The 22566-nt window shown below is 40.3% G+C and overlaps 2 protein-coding genes and 1 non-coding gene across 7 annotated transcripts in view; 2 read left to right on the top strand and 1 right to left on the bottom strand.

Annotated features, from left to right (window-relative positions):
- Window positions 1–607: 607 nt before the first annotated feature.
- Window positions 608–22544, top strand: TIPIN (TIMELESS interacting protein). 3 transcript variants are annotated; one of them, XM_060618224.3, is made up of 8 exons: window positions 608–707; window positions 3950–4087; window positions 4212–4290; window positions 4713–4788; window positions 10417–10539; window positions 10774–10837; window positions 17452–17658; window positions 19717–22544. In XM_060618224.3, exons 2-8 carry the CDS (start codon window positions 3958–3960, stop codon window positions 19905–19907), a joined length of 870 nt encoding a protein of 289 aa, XP_060474207.1. In that variant the 5' UTR covers window positions 608–707; window positions 3950–3957; the 3' UTR covers window positions 19908–22544. The 3 variants fall into 3 exon arrangements, with proteins under 3 accessions (XP_060474207.1, XP_060474208.1, XP_060474209.1); XM_060618225.3 differs by lacking the exon at window positions 608–707 and adding an exon at window positions 2856–3020; XM_060618226.3 differs by lacking the exon at window positions 608–707 and adding an exon at window positions 3163–3349.
- LOC132670652 (small Cajal body-specific RNA 14) lies at window positions 11714–11849 on the top strand. Its single transcript, XR_009606872.2, has one exon.
- DIS3L (DIS3 like exosome 3'-5' exoribonuclease) overlaps window positions 21380–22566 on the bottom strand; it is a 34231-nt gene continuing 33044 nt past the window's right edge. For all 3 annotated transcript variants that reach the window (XM_078448750.2, XM_078448751.2, XM_078448752.2), the window contains 2 exons: window positions 22057–22231; window positions 21380–21968 (listed from right to left, as the gene is read on the bottom strand). In XM_078448750.2, the coding sequence (XP_078304876.1) occupies window positions 21660–21968; window positions 22057–22231 (484 nt within the window). In that variant the 3' untranslated portion in view covers window positions 21380–21659. The remainder of the gene's footprint in view (window positions 21969–22056; window positions 22232–22566) is intronic.

The raw sequence follows: 22566 nt of genomic DNA on the forward strand, positions 1-22566 counted from the left end.
AAGTATTATAAGCAAATTTGAAGACATTTGGATTCACTTTTTTTTTTTTCCTAAGTAATCTCTACACCCAAGTGTGGCTGGAACTCACAACCCTGAGATCAAGACGTCGCCAGTTCTATCCACTGAGCCAGCCAGACATCCCTGAACTGTCTTAAAAAAAAAAAAAAATTACATATATAAAGTGACATATTTTTGACATTTTTGTGCCTACATGACTCTAACACTCTATCACCTCTTTTCTCAGCTCATTATTCAATAAACAGTAAAACTCAGTGTTCAAGCAATTGTTACTAACTCTGAACAATCAGAAGTTTTTCATTAAATTCTTTTGCCTCTATTTTTTTCTACTCCATCCACAAGCCAGTTTTCTAGAAAACTGAGGCCTTTCTCCAAAGTCTAAAGTGCTTAGAGCATAACACAATGAGCTTTATGCAAATAAATTTCATTTCCCGTGAGGAATTAAGGAGGGGCGGAAGCGGTGGAAGGGCGGGACCCAGGAAAGGCGGGGACGGACATGGGTGGGCGGGGCCTGGAGGAGGTGGGTCCCTTAGGCTCCGCCCGAACCCTGCGCAGATTTGGCGCCAAACGCCAAGGCCTCTTCTCGCGGGGGGAAAAAAAAAAAAAAAAAAAATCTTCAGAGTCTCGCGATCAACGCGGTTTGGCAGCTGTGCTAAGTACCGCGCCGTAGCCACAGCCGTGCGTTTGAGGTGAGAGCGGGCTTAAAGGCGTGGGAAGGGTTTGGGGGAAGCGGCGGCCTAGCGAGGCAGGTGGAGGAGCTGGGGTGCTTGGGGGGTCGCGGGGAGGGAGTGTGGAGGCTGTGATACGGACCTGGGCTGAGCGGGACTGAGAGCCCACGACCTGGTGGTGAGGAGGGCGGGCGCATTTACTTGTTTCCGTTTCGGGTCGGCTTGTGGTTAAACCCCGTTTTCTGGCGGGAGGGAACGTGCATCAGATCGATCTTTACGCCGCCAGCTACTTGCTGTCCAGGGGTTTCTAAACGTAGGATGCGTCCTGTGAAATGTGGAATGAATGCGCAATGAATGCATGAATGAAACTGAAGTGAGACTAGCGGAGCGGGGATGGGAAGGATGGAGAAGAGGGGTGGGATGGAAAGTTTAGTGTTTTTAGGGTGGTTAGCAAAGGAGGACATTGAGTCAGTCTGGTGGGACTCCCTTTTCGTCACGTTCTACTGTTTTGATAACTTGGATGAAGTTAGACATTGGAGCCCTAAGGGCCTGGGAACGATTGTAGTTTGGATATTAATGAACAAGCAATTAACATTGCTTCTTGCTACACTTAATATAGTTTGTGCCCTGCCATCAAACTCAGACTTCCCTGTTGATCTCCAAGGTGTGAACCCCATTTCTTCCTAGAGAAAATTAACTAGAATTGAACTTAACTTGAATATATTTATTGTAGGTAGGAAGCTACTTTAGATTACATGACCTCTAACTGCCTTTCCAGTTTTGAAAATCTGTGGTTATTGAACCTTATACGTTGTTTTGTGTTTATGTGTTTGTGGTCATTGAAATTTAGAATTGGAGAGACTTTAGGGATCCTGTAGCTCCACTGGTTTTACGGTTTGAGGGAAGCTTTGGAAACTTTATTCCTTCATTCAGTAAATATGGAGCACCTGCTGTATACCAGCTTTGGGGATACAATGGTGCAGCACGTGGCATGTGACATTTTGAATGCTTATTATAGGAGGATTTAATTCCGGGAAATTGGGGTAGATTTATCTGAGGAGGTGATAATTGAGATCTGAAAGAGATAAGGAGTCTGGGAAGAGCCTTCTGGATAGGAAGCAGCTTTAGGAAAGGACTTGTGACCTGAGGGATATGGCTCTTTCAGGGGACTGAAAGAAAAGAGCATGCAGAGCGGTATGAAGTGAGGCTGGAGACGTAGGAAGGTGCCAACCCAGGGGCTTGGAGTTTTATCATTAGCTTCAGCGCAGCAGGAAGCTATTTAAGTATTTAAGCCAAGCGATCATGTGACTGGGTTTACGTTTTCAGAGCTTCAACCTAGGTGTAATAGGGAGAATGGTTTGAAAAAGGCCAAAGCGGGGGCGCCTGGGTGGCTCAGTCGGTTGAGCAACCGACTTCGGCTCAGGTCATGATCTCACGGTCCGTGAGTTCGAGCCCCGCGTCGGGCTCTGTGCTGACAGCTCAGAGCCTGGAGCCTGTTTCAGATTCTGTGTCTCCCTCTCTCTGACCCTCCCCCGTTCATCCTCTGTCTCTCTCTGTCTCAAAAGTAAATAAACATTAAAAAAAAATAAATAAATAAAAAAAATTACAAAAAATAAAAGAAAAAAAGAAAAAGGCCAAAGCGGTTATGAGTAATCGAATAACCCAAGCAAGAAATGTGGGAAGCAGTTGTGGAGGTAGGGAGAAATGGGAAGACTGAACGGATGTTTAGGAAGAAAAATGGACAGGATATGTAGGATGGGGGAAGGAAGTATCAAAGGTGACTTACAAGTTTCTTATTTGCATACCTGAATAGATGTCATTCACTGAACTGGGAAAATTTAGAAGTTTGGTTTGTACATGGTAAGTTGTAGGTGCTTTTGAGAAATTTAAGAGCTGTAAAATGAGAAATAGGGATCTGGAGCTCAGATTTGATGCCTAGGGTAGAGAGATAAGAAATTAGCCATCTAGGGCCCCTGGGTGGCTCAGTTGGTTAAGCGTCGGACTTCAGCTCAGGTCATGATCTCTCAGTCCTTGAGTTCAAGCCCCGCGTCGGGCTCTATGCTGACAGCTCAGAGCCTGGAGCCTGCTTCAGATTCTGTGTCTCCCTCTCCCCCCCCCCCCCCCCCACTCGTGCTCGCTCATCCTCTCTCTCTCAAAAATAAATGTTAAAAAAAATTAAAGAAAAATTAGCCATCTACAAATGATTATTAAAGCAATGTGCATAAATGAGTGAAGAGGCTTGGATGGAGCCTTGAATGCTTACTGACCAGGTTAGGGGAAGATGAATCTGCACAGAAGATCCAGGAGGACTGTCCAGAGAGGGAGGAAAACCAGGTGAGTACTGTGTTTCAGAAGTCAATGAAAACACTTTTCCAGAAAAAGGAACTGATCAAAAGTGTGAGATGTTGCTGAGGGGTCAAGTTAGATGGTACTGAAAAACATTCTTTCAAGTTACCAACCTGAGGATTATTTATTTCTCTTCTTTCAAAGGAAACCTTACCTAGAAGACCAGTATGTAAACAGGTTTTTTAAAAAGCTGCTCTGGTTGAAGTGGGGGTGAGGTATCTGAACCCTGCCGATTTCACATCCATTTGGACCACAGTTTGAAACCCTCTGAAAAGTCAAAATCATCTTTTTATGATAAGGGAGACTCAACAGTTGAGGTAAAATGATTTGCTGGAAACCATGCACTTATTGAGCGGCAGGGTCTACATTAGAACTCAGTTTTGGGGCTCCTGGGTGCCTCAGTTGGTTAAGCGTCCGACTTTGGCTCAGGTCATGATCTCGCAGTTCGTGAGTTTGAGTCCCGCATCAGGCTTGTACTCTGTCTCTTTCAAAAATGAACGTTAAAAATAATTTTTTTTTAAACCTTAGTTTTTATTTATTTATTTTTTAATGTTTATTCATTTTTGAGAGACAGAGAGAGATGGAGTGGGGGAGGGGCACAGAGAGAGGGAGACAGAATCTGAAGCAGGCTCTAGGCTCTGGGTCCTCAGCACAGAGCTCGATGTGGGGCTTGAACTCATGAACCATGAGATCATGACCTGAGTGGAAGTCAGACATTTAACCGACTGAGCCACCCAGGTGCCCCGGTTTTGATTTCTAACCCAGTTCTATTTTTCCTATAACCACTTTCTACTCTTTTCATGATACGAGTTTGAAATGTGGTTTAAATGACTGAAACACGTGCATTTTGCTGCAGGTAGGACTTAACTGTATAATAGATTACTTGGATGAATAAACATGTTTATTTTTTCTTGTAGAAGAAAAGATGCTGGAACCACAGAATGGCGTGATTGACCTACCAGATGATGAGCATGTGGACGATGAAACTTTTCCTCCTTTCCCACCTCCAGCGTCTCCACAGAGAGAAGATGGTGAGGGAGCTGAACCTGATGAAGGTCTGTATGGAGTTCCAAAAGAGTGCCCATGTTCTGTTATCCATCTATCAGCATAGAAATGAGACATTTTGTAAATGAGACTTAAATTATTTAAGTAGTATTAAATCTTAATATATTTCACCAGAGTTAGAGAGAGGAGCACCTGTTCCTGTACCTCCAAAGAGAACAGTTAAACGGAATATACCCAGGCTGGATGCTCAGAGGTACATTTACTATTTCCTTAAACATTTGTACTTTTTCTTTACATTTTTTTTTTTCCTTATATTAAAAACTTTTAGGGGGCACCTGGGTGGCTCAGTCAGTTGACCGTCTGACTTCGGCTCAGGTCGTGATCTCACAGTTTATGGGTTCAAGCCCTACATCAGGCTCGCTGCTGTCAGCCCAGAGCCTGCTTCTGATCCTCTGTCCCCCTCTCTCTCTGCCCCTCCCTGGCTCACGCTCTCTCTCAAAAACAAATAAACATTTGGAAAAAAGCACCAACTTTTAGTTGGGCTGATGGGGGGATCAGTTCTTTCTAAAGACCTATTTTTTCAGTTCAGCAGATAATATTTTTTCTTCTTACGGTTTTGCTTTCTCCTTGATGGCTCTAGCAAACTGGAAATTCAAAACCTATTTCTCTCTACAGATTAATTTCAGAGAGAGGGCTTCCGGCATTACGGCATGTGTTTGATAAGGCAAAATTCAAAGGTAAAGGCTATGAGGTAAGAAATGTCTGATTTTTGTTTTAGACCTTTGTTTTTTCAAATATTGGTAAAACTGTGGGCCTGTTACCATGTTCTGAGGAGTCTTAGAATGTGCCACAGATACTATCATTCATTGTATCTCTTGGGAAACTAAGATGTAGTGGAAAGGGCACTGCTTAAAGAATCAGAAACCTGTCTTACAGTCTAATTTGTGCCCTTGTATGGCTTTAGGAAAATCAGCTCTAAGTCTGTAAGCTCTGATTTTATACTTTATAATTTCTAGGAATATAATTTACTTAGTCTACATTAAAGAGCAATTTTAGGTTTCAGGAGAGCAAGGACTTTACCTGTATCAATCACTTACGTGTCCCTAAGATATGATACTTATCTTGTCATATGTGTCTGATTCATAGTAGGCATCAGTTAAGTTGTTGAAAAATGAAGACATTTAAGAACTGTCGATCACTGTCCAAATGTATGTTTAAAAAGTCTCCTGGGGCGCCTGAGTGGCTTGGTTGGTTAAGGGTCTGACTTTAGCTCAAGTCATGATCTCATGGTTTGTGGATTCAAACCCCACACTGGGCTCTGTACTGACAGATCAGAGCCTGGGGCCTGCTTCAGATTCTGTGTCTGCGCCCCCTCCCTGCCGTCCCTCTTACACTTGTGCATGCTCTCCCTCTCTCTCAAAAATAAATAAAATATTAAAAAATTAGAAAAAAGTCTCTTATCTTTTTTTTTAAGTTTATTTATTTTGAGAGAATCCCAAGCAGGCTCTGCACTGCCAGCACAGAGCCCAGTGTGGGGCTTGAATCCACAAACCATGAGATCATGACCTGAGCCAAAGTTGGATGCTTAACTGACTGAGCCACCCAGGTGCCCCAAAAGTCTCTTCTCTCTGAATCATGTACAGTATAGATACGATTTTTTGCAGATATCTTTGTAAAGCTTTGTAGTTTATGAAGTATTTTCAAATATATTCTTTAATTCTCAACCTGTTCGGTAGGTATTGGTTCTATTATCTAGTTATTAAGGAAATGGAGTTTTATTAGAGTTAGTGTCCATTGCCAATAGTTAATTTTTTTTTTTCAACGTTTTTTTATTTATTTTTGGGACAGAGAGAGACATAGCATGAACGGGGGAGGGGCAGAGAGAGGGAGACACAGAATCGGAAACAGGCTCCAGGCTCCGAGCCGTCCATCAGCCCAGAGCCTGACGCGGGGCTCGAACTCACGGACCGCGAGATCGTGACCTGGCTGAAGTCGGACGCTTAACCGACTGCGCCACCCAGGCGCCCCAATTGCCAATAGTTAAAGGCAGAGCTTAGACTTCCCCTTTCATAGCCCAGCTAGAGTAATGTTAATACAACAGTGAGCACCATCTTGGTGTGGTATGCAGGATAATCGGAAAGAGGAAGAGGCTGGAAGGAGGCAGCTGTTGCACTACCAGGTTGATGATGAATAAGGTAAAGATAGCCTGATAGGGCAATAGTAGAGAGAGAAACAACATATGGTCCTTAGACAATTGGATAGAAGGAGATAAAAAAAAAAAAAAAAAAAGGAGTCAAAAATAGTCTCGGGGTGCCTAGGTGGCTCAGTTGGTTGAATAAGTGACTTCAGCTCAGGCCATGATCTCGTGGTCCATGAGTTCGAGGCCCTCGTCGGGCTCTGTGCTGACAGCTCAGAGCCTGAAGACTGCTTTGGATTCTGTGTCTCCCTCTCTCTCTGCTCCTCTCCCCCCCCCCCCCCCAAAGTAAATAAACATTTAAAAAAACTTAAAAAAAATCCCAAGAAGGGTGTCTGACTGGTTCGGACTGTAGAGAGTGTGACTTTTGATCTTGGGGTCATGAGTTCAAATTCCACCTTGAGCATAGGGCTTACTTTGAAAAATAAAATTAAATTCAGTTAAAAACAGGGCACCTGGGTGTCTCAATCAGTCAAGTATCCGACTCTTGATTTCCACTTGGGTCATGATCTCTCTGTTCATGAGATCAAGCCCCACTTCTGGCTCTGCGCTGACAGCATGGAACGCGCTTGGGAGTCTCTCTCCCCCTCTCCTGCTCTTGTACTCTCTTGCTCTCTCTCTCAAAATAAATAAACAATGAAAAATAAAGTCAATTAAAAATCCCAAGATTTCAAACCTGGGAGGCTGAAAAATTGTATCTTTGCTCAGCTTCAGTGGATAGGAAGAGAGAGTAGAAGTCTGTGTCCTATTTTGGCACAAAACTAAATGTAAATCAGGATATTTTATCTTTTTAAAATGTTTATTTCTGAGAGAGGGAGTGCCAGTGAGGGAGGGGCAGAGAGAGAGGGAGACAGGATCCAGAGCTGGCTCTGCACCGACAGTGGAGAATCCAGTGTGGGGCTCTAACTCACAAGATGTATGGTCGTGATGTGAGCCCAAGTCACACGCTTAACTGACTGAGCCACCCAGGCTCCCCTAAATCAGGATATTTTTTTTTTTTTTAATTTTTTTTTTTTTTAATGTTTATTTATTTTTGAGACAGAGAGAGACAGAGCATGAACGGGGGAGGGTCAGAGAGAGGGAGACACAGAATCCGAAACAGGCTCCAGGCTCTGAGCGGTCAGTCAGCACAGAGCCCGACGCGGGGCTCGAACTCACGGACCGCGAGATCATGACCTGAGCCGAAGTCAGCCGCTTAACCGACTGAGCCACCCAGGCGCCCCTAAATCAGGATATTTTAAAACATACCCATCTCAAAAAAAGGATGGGGGTGCCTGGGTGTCTCAGTTGGTTAAGCTTCCAGTTCTTGATTTCGGCTCAGGTCATAATCTCATGGTTGGGGTATTGAGTCCTGCATAGGGCTCTGTGCTGGGCTTGGGGCCTGCTTAGGATTCTGTCTCTCTCTCACACCCCCTCCCTCCCTCCCTCCCTCCCTCCCTCTCCGCCCCTCCCTCACCCTCATGAATGTGCGTGCACTCTCAAAAAAATAATAATAAAACCATACCCATCTCAAAAAAAAAAAAAGAGAAGGACACCTGGCTGGCTCAGTCAGTGAAGCATGGGACGCGATCTTGGGGTTGTGAGTTAAAGTCTCACGTTTACTTAAAAAAAAAAGAGGGGCGCCTGGGTGGCTCAGTCGGTTAAGCGTCCGACTTCAGCTCAGGTCACGATCTCACGGTCCGTGGGTTTGAGCCCCGCGTCGGGCTCTGGGCTGATGGCTCAGAGCCTGGAACCTGCTTCCGATTCTGTGTCTCCCTCTCTCTCTGCTCCTCCCCTGTTCATGCTCTGTCTCTCTCTGTCTCAAAAATAAATAAAAAAACGTTAAAAAAATTTAAAAGAAACCAAAAAGAATCCCACCAAAACCTTAAAACCATACCTATCATTGCCCTTGTTGAAATTTTTAGGTTGTAATGATGAATTGGTGCTTTGAATTTAATGAAGTCTTCATCATTTTCATAATAAGTACTTTTTTAGCACAAATGAGTATCTGAAGGATAAAAATTTTGTGTTTTTTCACTGAGTGAGGGTAGGCTCTGAGAGTTTATGCTATTTAGTCTTCTGTACTTTGCCATTGGAAATTCTTATTTTCTCACAAAGTTGAGTTCTTACTGCTTTTTTCTCCGTGTATGACTTAGGACATCCTACTGTATTTGGGTGTTTCTCTTCTTGTGACCCTTCCGTCTAACATGACATTGTGAGGTGACTGACCAGCTACACCCAACAATTGGAAAATAATCTTAGGTGATTGGATTAAAAGAAACCTTTTATATTTATTATCAGAATGAGAAGGATAACACATGCTCTTAGTATTACATGTTTAGTTATTGGTAGGCTTGACCACTGGCTTCTTAGACAAGATCAGATAACAACAATAATAGCCAGTATCTGAGTGCATACTTTGTCAGACACTTTACTTGTATCACTTATTCCTCATAACCCTACAAAGTGTGTATAATATTATTCTTATTTTATACATGAAGAAGAAGGCATAGAGGTAAAGTGATTTGTTTAAAGTCACACAGGGTAGGGTGCAGAGGAGAGCATTGTTGATTTTACCTAGGGGTGGTAGAATTGAGATTTGAATCTATGCAGTCTGACCCGGAGCCTGTGGTTTTGACTACTCTTTTTTTTTTTTTATTTATTTTTTTATTTTTATTAAAAACATTTTTTGTGGGGGGGGCGCCTGGGTGGCTCAGTTGGTTAAGCGACCGACTTCAGCTTGGGTCATGATCTCACGGTTTGTGAGTTCAAGCCCCGCGTCGGGCTCTGTGCTGACAGCCCAGAGCCTGGAGCCTACTTCAGATCCTGTGTCTTCCCTCTCTCTCTGCTGCTTTCCCCGTTCATGCTCTGTCTCTCTCTCTCTCAAAAATAAATATAAACAAATTATTTACAATAATAATAATTATTAATATAATCATAAATAAATTATAATAAATATTAATAATAAGAAATATATACATAGTATATGTGAATATATAATGCAATTATATATAATGTATAATATATAATATAATTATATAAATGTATACATAATGATAATAAATCAGACATAATGAACAATATAATAAAAATAAGTAAACATTAAAAAAAAAAAACAGAGCCCGATGCGGGGCTCGAACCCAGGAACTGTGAGATCATGACCTGAGCTGAAGTCAGATGCCTAACCGACTGAGCCACCCGGGCACCCCTGACTACTCTATTTTAAAATACTGTTGGATGGGGCACCTGGGTTTGTGAGTTCGAGCCCCGCATCGGGCTCTGTGCTGACAGCTCAGAGCCTGGAGCCTACTTCAGATTCTTTGTCTCTCCATCTCTCGGCCCCTTCCCTGCTCATGCTCTGTGTCTCTCTGTCTCTCAATAGTAAATAAATGTTAAAAAAAAATTAAAAAAAAATATTATTGGGGCACCTGGGTGGCTCAGTTGGTTAAGCATCTGACTCCAGCTTGGGTCATGGTTTTGTGAGTTCGAGCCCTGCGTTGGGCTGTGTGCTGACAGCTCAGAGCCTGGAGCCTGCTTCGGATTCTGTCTGCCTGTCTCTCTCTGTCTCTCAAAAATAAATAAATGTTAAAAAAAAAAAAAAAATACGTTGAGAAGAAGTAAATATTTTATAGTAAAACCAGGAATTTAGAATTTTGTCATTCATTAGTTCGGTTTATTAAACTTTGTTTTTCATTTTCATTTAAAATTTTTAATGTTAAATTGAAATTTCATATACAGGTAGTGTGCTCTGAGAACATTTAAACTGTTGTTGCTAGTCTTTGTACTTTGCCCTTGGGATTTCTGAATATATTTTCACAGTGCTGAATTCTCAATACTTTGTTTTCTATATATGATTTAGGGACCTGTCATTTTGTTTAGTTATTCCTAAAAGATACCTTGACATATTTTATTAAAGCTTATTTTCATATGTTACTTTACAGTTCTGAAAAGACACATGATTATCTTTTAACTTTTATTAAGTTTTCGTACTGGTTTTTTTTAAAAATATGTATCTAGTGCTCTTTCAGACTGCAGTTCTCTAAGCTCAATAAATATTTCTCTTAAAGTTTCTTCAAAAGTTTCTTAACCATATAAATATAAAATGACACCAGTGACTTTGGCATTACTATTCAATTCTAAAATCTGCTGACAAGGTCAGTTGTGAGAATGGATCTTCTATTTAGCATTTTTATTTTTATGTGCCAGGCTGAAGACTTGAAAACGCTAATCAGACACATGGAGCATTGGGCACATAGGCTATTCCCTAAACTGCAATTTGAGGATTTTATTGACAGAGTTGAATACCTGGGAAGTAAAAAGGAAGTTCAGGTAGGTGTTGAGATGATTATGAATATCATTCACAATGCTAAATCCTGCCAAGTATGGATTCAGTTGAGGCTAAGTAGCTGTTTGCATTTTCATTTTCAAATCTCTCTTGGTAGAGAGAAAGGAAATTAATAGTACTTATTTGAAGAACAACCTTTTTGAAACTAAGAATTGAATAAATTATCATTTTCCCCCAAATGTTACTGGTGAAAGTATAAAAATATCTTTTATTTTCAGACTTGTTTAAAACGAATTCGACTTGACCTCCCTATTTTACATGAAGATTTTATTAATAATAATGGTAAGAATATAGGTTTATTAATATAATACTGCTTTAGAAATAGATTTAGTTGGGGTATGGGTAGATTAAGCACTGAGTTCTTCGTCTATATTGTGTATATAATTACAGTAAATAGGAATGAATTAAGATGCCTTGGTATGTGTTGTTTAATACTTGTTTCTTAAAGACATGACTGCAGTGCCATTAAGAGATGTTGTAAAAATATATTTCGCCACAGAACTTGAGGTTTTGAGAAGTCAGGTGGTGACCCGTCGATCCTTTGTGGTGCTTGTTAATGAGAATAAATGACAAAATAGAGTGTTCATATACATATACACAACTAAGAAGGGGCTTTGTGGAATTAGAATAATTTGATGGTGAAATAGTTTACTTTTCTCTTAAGAGTACAGATGCTGTACATAGGTGGTCCTTAACAATGGTTTGATTGAAATGATTTTTCAGCTGTATGGTGGTACAGAAGTGATAGGCATTCAGTAGAAGCCGTACTTAGAATTTCAGATTTTGATTTTTTTCCTGGGCTAGGGGTGTGTGCTAGGACACTCTCTCGTGATGCTGAGCAACGGTGGCCACACTGCCCGGTCAGTCACATGATCATGAGGGTAAACAACCGATACACTGACAGGCATTCTGTTTTCTACTTTAGTACAGTATTCAATAAATTACATGATATATTCAGCACTTTATTATAAAATAGACTTTGTGTTACACGATTTTGCCTAACTGTAAGCTGGTGTGCATGTTCTGAGCATGTTTAAGGTAGGGTAGGTACATTAAATCCGTTTTGACTTTAAATATTATCAACTTACAGTGGGCTCATCAGGATGTAACCCCATTGTAAGCTAAGGACGATGTCTATAGGATTTTAGTAAGACCTATGTGACTGTTCCTGGTATCGATTGCATTTGTTAGTTGTCCAATGCAACCATAGGCAGTCACACACATCAAAACATATGGTTCCTGCCGACAGGGTCTGTATAGTTATCAGATTTTCTGTGCGATGGCTCCATACATGTTTGTTTATTTTTGTCTTTTAAACTTTTTTTTTTTTTTTTTTTTTTTTTTTTTTTTAACGTTTATTTATTTTTGAGACAGAGAAAGACAGAGCATGAATGGGGGAGGGTCAGAGAGAGGGAGACACAGAATCTGAAACAGGCTCCGGGCTCTCAGCTGTCAGCACAGGGGCCCGATGCGGGGCTCGAACTCACGGACCGCGAGATCGTGACCTGAGCCGAAGTCGGCGCTCAACCGACTGAGCCACCCAGGCGCCCCTGTCTTTTAAACTTTTAATAGATGTAGAAAATACAGGCTGCGTTTAGAATCCCGCGAAGTTATTTATAAACTGCTTTTAAAAATGTGAAGGATTGTGATTTAAATAATCCAAGATTTAAATATTTTGGAAAACGGGGCGCCTGGGTGGCTCAGGCGGTTAAGCGTCCAATTTCGGCTCAGGTCATGATCTCACAGTTGGTGAGTTTGAGCTCCACACCGGGCTCCGTGCTGACAGCTTAGAGCCTGGAGCCTGCTTCAAATTCTATGTCTCCCTCTCTCTGCTCCTCCCCTGCTCATGCTCTCTCTCTCCTTCAAAAATAAATAAAAACTATTAAAATTTTTTGTAAATATGTTGGTAACATACGGTATGTGTCAGTGGCATGGGATTTGGTAAATAAAAAGGAATTAGTAACGACAGTCTATTCCACAGCACATACCACTGGGTTAGATTGTTCAGCACTTTTTGAGTTGCGTAGTGTGTGCTAAAGTTTCAGGGATAAAGATGAATAAGTTCAGACCCCTTGGCTCATGGGCTGACAGACTAGTGAACGAGTGAGATATAACACTACCTCTGTTCTGATAGGTGCTAGAATTAGAAATATGAATAGGGCACAGGGTAGGGTGCAAAGGAGAGCATAGTTGATTTTACCTAGGGGAGGGGAAAGATTCACAGAGGACGTATCACAAGTCCTTTGAATGATACGGAGTAGAGTCCAGGCAAAGGTGATTTTGGAGAGAGGGACTCATGCAGAGGCATAAATTAACACAGGACTAGTCATGGAATTACAGGAGTGCTGAAATCCTGGGTACATAGAAGAGGCCTATATCACACAGCCTTGTTGTATCTGTTTTCTTTGTATCCTAAGAGGATAGATTCCAAATCTTTTGGATAAGGGACTGTAACAGTACATGTTTTGAGCATTTTATTTGTTTTTATAATACATGTTAAATGGATATGGTAAATAGTGCACATTTTTATTTTCACCAAAACATTATTATGAGGTTTTAAAGTGAGAACAATATGATTGAATATTCTACTGTTTTGTTTTTTTTTTTTTTTTTTTTTCCAAAAATCTTGTGCTGATACTTGATCGATGATTTGAAGGTGGGGTGTAGATACAGTATTTTCCCACCCAATCTTGGTTTTACCTTATTAAGATGCATCCAAACGGAAATAGAGTATCACACACCGCACTTCACAACTCTTGGTATCCCTTTTCCAATCCCATTCACTAATGCAAGGATTTTTGGTCGAAGTTTACAAGTAAATTGTCATCTACCTTTTATCAATCATTTTTCTTAAAAATTAACCAGGGGTTGGGGCGCCTGTGTGGCTTAGTCGGTTGGGTGACCAACTTCGGCCCAGGTCATGATCTCACGTTTATTGAGTTTGAGCCCCGCGTCGGGCTCTGTGCTGACAGCTCAGAGCCTGGAGCCTGCTTCGGATTCTGTGTCTCCACCTCTCTCTGCCCCTCCCATGCTCATGCTCTGTCTCTCTCTGTCTCTCAATAATAAATAAAAAGTTAAAAAAAAATTTGTTTTAAATCAGGGGTTATATTTTTATATTTTTGGGAGACATACAGTCCTATCACTCCTCTGCTCAAAGCCCTATAGTGGCTCCTTATTTCATCCAAAGCAAAAGCCAAAATCCTTATAATGTCCTACTTGGCCCTACAGTATCTATTCCTTACCCTGCCTCTTTTGCCTCTCTGACTGTATCATTTACAGTTTCCCACTCACACTGCTTCCACAACACTTGCCTCCTAGCTGTTCCTCCAACCTGCTAGGCGCATTTTTGTCTTAAGGCTTTTGCACTCTTACACTCTGCCTTGAACACGTCCTGTCTTTCCTGCCCCCAAGTCTGCATGGCTCTCTTACCTCCTTCAGACTGTGCTCAGATGTCAACTCAGTGAAGTCTCTGCAGCCACATTATTAAAATCGTACTCCCACCCCCAGTCCTGATTCCTCTATCCTTTTTTTCCCATAGCACTACTTCCCTTTAATAATTGTTGCATATTTGCTTATCTGGCAGTTGATGTGTGCCGAAACGATGGCATCCTGTAGCACATTGAATATTTGTCTTTAGCTTCTTTGCCACAGTGGCTTGCCTGTGAATGTTGCAGTGAGTGAATTTCATGTGGGGGTCTAATATTTTTACTCCCATTTTTATCAGTTGAAGCTCCATCAGTGATTCTGTTCCCATTGTTTTTCCACATAACATTGTATTAAAGAGGCCATTTACTGTTGAAGAGATCTTTCCTTTCATGACCCACAACACAGTAGTTCGATATGTATTTCATTATCATTAATTTGGAATCCTGTAAGCCATGGATGGTGAAGCATATTAGATATCCCAAAATTGCATAGTTGGTTCTAATACTTGTTTCTTAACTTCTCTAGCAATGTTTTCTGTCTGTCTTCCATCAATATTTCCTGACAAAGGAATGGATTTTGGTTTCTGGCCGCATTTTTTTTTTCCATGTCTGGAAGGTCAAGTGTGTTGCTTTTTGTCTTTCACTGTCAAGGAAGAAACCTCAAAAGGGATTTGGATTGTAAAATTAAATATCATATGATTTTAAACCACTGGAATAGTTGTACAGGTTTATCTTTGTCCTAAAATGTTGTGCTAGTTGTGATGGTTTTTACTACATTAGCTAATACCTCAAGGCACAATGTATGTAAATTCATATTTCAAATGGTCTTCTTGATGGAAATTTTTTTTGTCTACTTGTCAGATCAGAGGACGTTATTTTTTTTAACCCTGTGATGTGAATGATGTAGGGAGAAGGTGAAATGTCAGCTTTGCCGTTTTCTTAGTTCTTGCTTGTATCTCTGTTATCTCTGTCTACCTTCTCTTCTACATATTATTTTGCAGAAATATTTTTAAGCTATCACTTACGCATTTTGTATTAAAACTAGACAGTTTATTTAACTGGGCAATCAGAATCAACTCTGTGTCACAATATGCTGAAATTCAAAACATGAGCAAGGGCCCAGCTCTCCTACCCTTCTACAGGTGGAACTAACTGCTTGTCATATGGATAAATGATAATTTGTCACTGCCTGTCTTGAATTCAGTACGACAATTTTTCTTAATTCTTAAATGAAATATAAATGGAAGATACAATATTTACTTTCCATCCCACTGTGGATCATTTCAGGGGCATCCTACTTTGAGGATTATTGGTGTACAGGGCTTTAAAGCTTTATTAAGACTAGGGGCACCTGGGTGGCTCAGTTGGTTAAGTGCCCGACTCTTGATTTCAGCTCAGGTCATGATCTCATAGTTTGTGAGTTTGAGCCCCACATCAGACTTTGCACTGACAGCTTGGAGCCTGCTTGGGATTCTCTCTCTCCCTCCCTCTCTCTCTATCCCTCCCTCTGTCTCTTTCTTTCTCTGCCCCTCTCCCTTCCTCCTTCCCCCTTTCCAAATAAATAGGTAAACTTAAAAAAAAAAAAAAAGAATTTATTGACACTAATATAGAGAGCACTGAATTATTAGTCGGGTGCTTAACAGACTGAGCCACCCAGGCACCCGAGTTATTTTTTAAATTCACGTGGAAATATGTTCATAGATCTCTAAATTTCTATTCCTTTTCATTTTTTTTTTTTTAAAGATTTTATTTTTTTTTCAAAGTTTATTTATTTTGAGAGAGAGAAAGCAAACAAGTACAAGTAGGGGAGGGGCAGAGGGAGAGGGAGAAAGAATCCCAAGCAGATTCCACATTCCATGCTGAGCCCAGTGTGGGGCTCAGTCCCACAACCATGAGATCATGACCTGAGCTGAAATGAAGAGCCAGACACTTAACTGACTGAGTCACCTAGGCGCCCTTGGAAGATTTTATTTTATTAAAAAAAATTTTTTTTTTAATATTTATTTATTTTAGGGAGAGAGAGGGACAGAGCGCAAGCAGGGGAGAGGCAGAGAGAGCGGGGGAGACACAGAATCCGAAGCAGGCTCCAGGCTCTGAGCTGTCAGCACAGAGCCCGACATGGGGCTTGAACCCATGAGCTGTGAGATCATGACCTGAGCCGGAGTCAGATGCCCAACTGAGTGAGCCACCCAGGTGCCCCTGAAAGATTTTATTTTTAAGTAATCTCTACACCCGGTGTGGGTCTCAAACTCACAACCCTGAGATCAAGAGTTACACACTCCACTTACTAAGCCAGCCAGGCACCCCTCCCTTTTCACTTTGTGTCTGAGTTTTATTTACCCTATTAAAAATTAGCTTAGGGGCAGGGCACCTGGGTGGCTCAGTTGGTTAAGTGCCCGGCTCTTGACTTCTATTCAGATCATGATTTCATGGTTTGTGGGATCCAGTCCCAGGTTGGGCTCTGCATGGACAGTGAGGAGCCTGCTTGGGATTCTCTCTCTCCCTCTATCTGCCCCTCCCTCACACACATGCTCTCTCTCTCTCTCTCACTCTCAAAATAAATAAATATTTAAAAAAAATTAGCCAACATAAAATTACTACTGTGTATCATACAGACATTATAGTAAGCTATTAAATTGTTTTTGTCGGATGTAAAACAAGAATATCCTTTGGATTCTTTTAAGTTCTTTTATTGGCCCAAGCAGAAAATATTTTCTCATCATAACTAAGAACTTTTGCTTTGTCTTCTTGCATATTTTTAAACTAGTATTACCATTTGATTTGAAAGGTCTCTTTTTTTAAAATTTATTGTTCTTTTGTTGTAAAGATTTATATTTCCTTTTTTTTTTTTTTTTTTTTTTTTAAGTTTATTTATGTTGAGAGAGGGAGACTGAGCACGAGCAGGGGAGGGGCAGTGAGAGAGAAAATCCCAAGCAGGCTCCTCATTGTCAGTGCAGAGTCCAATGCGGGGCTCAAACCCACGAATCGTGAGATCAGGACCTGAGCCGAAACCAAGAAGACATGTAACGACTGAGCCACCCGGGTGCTCCCTCCTCTTACAGATTTTTTGTGGTTCAGTACTGTACATGTATTTTCTCTTGTTTATGCTTTCCTTTAATAACATTGTCTTTTCTCTAGCTTACTTTAAAAATTGAGTAATACATATAACATAGACAAGATGTGTTAATTGTTTATGTTATTGGTATTCAACAGTAGGCTATTAGCAGATAAGTTTTGGGGAAGGCAAAAGTTATATGTGGATTTTTGACTGTGCTGTCTATTGGCGCCCCTAACTACTATATTGTTGAAGGGTAATCTGTATTTGTAACATTCTCACACCTCAGAACAATTTGAAGAAACAAATTTGTTTCTTCAGATCTGGAGTCTTGTTACTTTAAACTGGTTTTCAACTAATAGCTGCATAAGCTCTTTTTCTAACTATGGATGTACTAACTTTGATTTCTACTCTAGATGAAGTAAGAGAAAATAATGTACATGATGTAACTGCTACTGAATCAGATCCCTTTTTGACAAGCTCATTGGAAAGTGAGAAGTTTGCTTCTGAGTCGAGTAGAAGCCTAACAGAAGAAGAACAACAGAGAATTGAGAGAAATAAACAACTGGCCTTGGAAAGAAGGCAGGCAAAGCTACTGAGTAATAGTCGGTCCCTCGGAAATGGTAAATTTTATGCTGGGTTTTATGTGCTACCATTAATATATCAGGGACATGTTAGAAATTTTGACTTCTCTACTACCTCCAAAATAAAATACCTCTAGGAATAGAAAAATCTGATACAGTATATTAAGTTTATGTATATCTGAGAGAGAGGCAATGCGTGTATGTATGTGAGAGCTATTTGGAATCTTCAAAGAATAAATGGAGTCCAGGATGGTTTTCTGGATAGCTGAGTACCTCTTGAAAAATTATTTTAATCACTTAAACTTGATTCTGAATCTTTCAAAAATATATTCTTCCCTGACTCCTTAAGGCATGTGACACATATTTTATCTGTAGGGTCATAATTACGAACGTTAATTATTATGGTACCTTCCTAAACATACAAAATGCCTTCTGTACCCTTTGAGGATTCAGAGCCATTTGCTATGACGTAAATAGGTCCTTAATTGCTTTTTATTGCATTTTGTCACTTAGCTGTCGGTTTGCTTATCAGATGCATTCCCTTTTTTAAAACTGTCTTAAATTTTGCTGTTGTTATTTTTTATTTTTATTTAATTTATTTTTTTAAGTTTATTCATTTTTCAGGGTGCCTGGGTGGCTCAATTGGTTAAGCGTCTGACTTTGGCTCAGGTCATGATCTTGCGGTTTGTGGGTTCAAGCCCCGCGTCCGGCTCTGCGCTGACAGCTCAGAGCCTGGAGCCTGCTTCAGATTCTGTGTCTCCCCCTCTCTCTGCCCATCCCATACTCTTGCTCTGTCTCTCTCTGCCTCTCAATAATAAATAAGTGTTTAAAAAAAAAAGTTTATGGGGCGCCTGGGTGGCTCAGTCGGTTGAGCGGCCGACTTCAGCTCAGGTCATGATCTCGCGGTCCGTGGGTTTGAGCCCCGCGTCGGGCTCTGTGCTGACAGCTCAGAGCCTGGAGCCTGTTTCAGATTCTGTGTCCCCCTCTCTGTGACCCTCCCCTGTTCATGCTCTGTCTCTCTCTGTCTCAAAAATAAATAAACGTTAAAAAAAAAAAAAAAAAAAAAGTTTATTTTGAGAGACGGAGTTAGTGGGGGAGGGGCAGAGAGGGAGAGAAAGAATCCCAAGCAGGCTCCGCACTGTCAGTGTGGACCCCGATGCGGGGCTTGAACTCACGAAATGTGAGATCATGACCTGAGCCAAAACCAAGAGTTGGACGCTTATTGACTGAGCCACCCAAGCGCCCCAAAATTTGCTGTTTTTAAAATATACTGTGGGTTTGGAAACTTAGACAACCAAGTTTGTCAAAACTATATTTAAAAATAATGAAAATTGGTTTTGAATGCACGAAGGAGAATCACATATATCTTTCTCAGTTTCCAATGTAGTTTTCCTTTTGAAATGGGAAAATAAGAATTACAGTTAAGTGTTGAAGGCATCATGTTATAAAACAAGTTTCACCTAAGATAATAAAACTCTCAAGTGAAAATTTGTGTCACTACATTATCATTCTTTCCAATTAAAATGAATTTAATCTTCAGCTTTACAAATGGATATTTTATTACTACCAGGTGAAAAATTACATGAAGATACAACTCTCACTGATGGCAGTTCCTTGCTGTCATTATCAAAGATACCTGGCAATAAGCATTTTAAGGTTTATCTTCTATTTATAATATATGACTTTAAAATTTGGCCAAATAGATACAAGGATCCTAAATTTTCTTTGCTAGAGGTCACTTTGACATTTAGCTGTTTAGAGCATTTGGTTTTTATTTTTATTTATTTTTAAGTAATGTCTACACCCAGCCTGAGGCTTGAACTCAACCCCAAGATCAAGAGTTGCAAGGAGCATTTGATTTTTAAAAACGATTGTCTAGTAGTTATGATTTTTGAATGAAAATAGTTGCATTTGGCTGTGATTCAAGGTTTGAGTTCAAGACTTGCATTTTTGAGTGGACTTTGTACATGTATAAAAATGGCTGTTTTTAGAAAAATGATCATAGATTTCATTTCCACTGATGTAAGTTTGTGGAGAGATTTGTATTTATCAGGTAAGATTGGATCAGGTGCTTAGAAGGAGTAATTTCTCTTTCAGACTCATTAGCGAGCATACCCAGGGCAGAGACCATTGAAGAGGTTAATACAGGGGAAGATCAAGAGGAGGAGTCATCAAACAGATTTGACAAAGACATTCTCGAGAGTCCACACAATGATGCTGCTGCCAATCCTGTAAATGAAGAGGAGGAATTAAAAATAGAGAAAACACAACTGGACCAATCCTTTTAAAATGTATAGTGGTAACTTTATGCTTTATCTGGGAATGTCACTGAGGTTGGACAGGCCTCAACTAAGAGAAAAGCTGTTAACTTGCTATCCTCTAAGTTTTAGATTACTATGTATTTTGTCTACTCGGTGTGAAAATCCTCATGTAGTAAGACTTTCACAGATTCCTGTTTAAAATCTGGTATTATAATTATACTCGTTTCTTATTTGAGTTGATTTATTCCCTTTAGTGTTTTTATAGATATGACATGAAAATGACTAGGAGTTAATAAGCACCTTCTGCTGCTAGTGTGCCATTGAATGTTTCCTTTTCACACAATTGGGTGTTTTTAAGATGTAAATATATAATGAATATTAATGTCTTTTTAAAAAAGAAATAGAAGTCTTACAAATTGTCTCTAAAGGCTTTATGAAAGTTTCTCATTGCTGTTTAGTTCTTCAATGTACACTTCTGGTAAAATGTTTAAAGTTTTATATGTGCTTATGTATATTTTGAGGAGTCACTTTAATACTTAAAGCATCACATGAAAGGCTGACATATTGTCTGGCCTGCGTGGGTGCTAGGGAAGTTCCAGTGCTCCTTGGTACCATAACAACTGGTGGGAGAGAAACTTGCAAAGTATCATGGGGAACACATAGCACCTAGGGAGGACTCACAGGACACCTTTGAGTTGGTGGATGAGAGTCCAAGGATTGAGAAGAACATGTCCAATAATGATACAGAAATGAAAATCTAGAAAATAAGGAAGACTGAGGCATGGCAAATATGAGGCTACAAGTGTTAGGACCTGATGGTAGGTAGACCCAATTGGAGTTTTTCCTGCCTGAGTTTATCAGCTTGATAGAGGGGTAAGTTACAGATAAGGTACCATGTTGATAACCAAGTTTATGATTATTTTTTTTAAGTTTATTTATTTTGAGAGAGCATGAGCTGGGGAGGGGCACAGAGAGGTGTGGGAGAGAATCCCAAGCAGGCCCCATGCTGTAAGGGCAGAGCCCCATGCAGGGCTCTTCCGTATCACAAACTGAGATCATGACCTGAGCTGAAACCAAGAGTCGGCCACTTAACTAACTGAGCCACCCAGGTACCCCTAAAAAAATTTTTTTTAATGTTTATTTTTTGAGGGAGAGAGAGAGTTCAAGCGGGGAAGGGGCAGAGAGAAAGGGAGACATAGAATTCAAAGCAGGCTCCAGGCTCTGAGCTGTCAGCACAGAGCCCGGTACGCGGCTCCTGAACTGAGATCATGACCCAAACTGAAGTCAGACGCTTAACCGACTGAGCCACCCAGGTGCCCTTATGTATTTATATTTTTAAATGTTTTTTTTTTTAACATTAATTTAAACTAGGTCTTATCTGAAGGCAACCGGGAAGTTAACCTGACAGATGTCAGAGGGGTCTATGACCCAAATGGCCCAGTGTGGCAGTTACTAGGAAAATTAACTTATTTTTAAAGAATGGATTTGAGACAAGCTAATCAAAAATCAATGCTGGGTTTATTAAAAAGAGACTGGCAATTGGACTTACAGAGCCACCATTCACGATGTGTTCATTTCTGAAAAATCCGTTTCCACAGTGACCTAATTGCACTTTAACGAAGCTGTAATTAATAAGGATGAGAAAACGTTTTGTGCATTTGTGATCTACCCATTTCCAGTCGACTAGTCCATTAGGTGACACAGAACCTTGGATGTTAATGTTAAAAAGAAGGTAAAACATTCACAAAACAGCTCTTTTAATGAAGTAAGAAGAATATCTCACATTCCATAACTGTTTGAAACATCCAGAAGAGCTAGGTCCCTTATCTCTTCTAGAAGCATGTACAGGCTTCTTCCCTTTGTTTGGCAGTATTTTTGATAATCTTCCTGGATGACGTTTACTTTGACTTCTTGGGCAAGCTGAGCTTCCTCCACAGATCTGGTTACTTCTTTCACTAAATCACTCTTTAGCAAGAGGGAGCTCTGATGAAATAGTTCTGTATCTGGTGACATGTACGGTTTGTTGCTTATTATTTCGAGCCTGATTGTATCAGAATGGCAGCGGGAGGCCTGTACAGATATTCTCACCTATCACAGAGGAGAAAGATGCTTATTACCAGATCACATTCTTTATACTTTACATTCAAAGCGAGGCTTAATGTAGATACGGACTTACTGTTACGTGGTCAAACAAATGGAACGTAACAGATTCCCCTCCTGTTGTGGTAGAGGTGATTTTGTTTTGGAATCGCTGCAGGGATCCTGGTTTCCACTCGGAACGGCCATCTGGGCCGCAGGAGATCACCAAACCATCTTTATTTTTTAGATAAGCAGCACCTTTAATCCCAAACCTGAATGAATCACGGCCAGAGTAAAAATCCAGAGATAAAGTATTCTTAGCATACAAGTCTTACATACTTAATCTAGAATGTTAGTTTCTCTTCTAGATTAAAAACAACTTTTTCTCTCATTTACCCCCAAATATTTCACTGAGCAGGTGGAGCAGTATTTTGCTCAATAAGAAAGTAAAATCCTATCTGCACACTAATAACAGATGTACTAGATTCTAATCTTTATACTTATGTAGTGCATTATTCTATTATATCATGTACATCTATTATATCATGTACCTATAAATAGTTCATATAGCTATTTTAATCATAACTGATGGACTGTTTGCGTCCTA

This window comes from Panthera onca, chromosome B3 (genome assembly GCF_046562875.1).
Source record: "Panthera onca isolate mPanOnc1 chromosome B3, mPanOnc1 haplotype 2, whole genome shotgun sequence".
In the NCBI taxonomy this organism is placed as follows: domain Eukaryota; kingdom Metazoa; phylum Chordata; class Mammalia; order Carnivora; family Felidae; genus Panthera; species Panthera onca.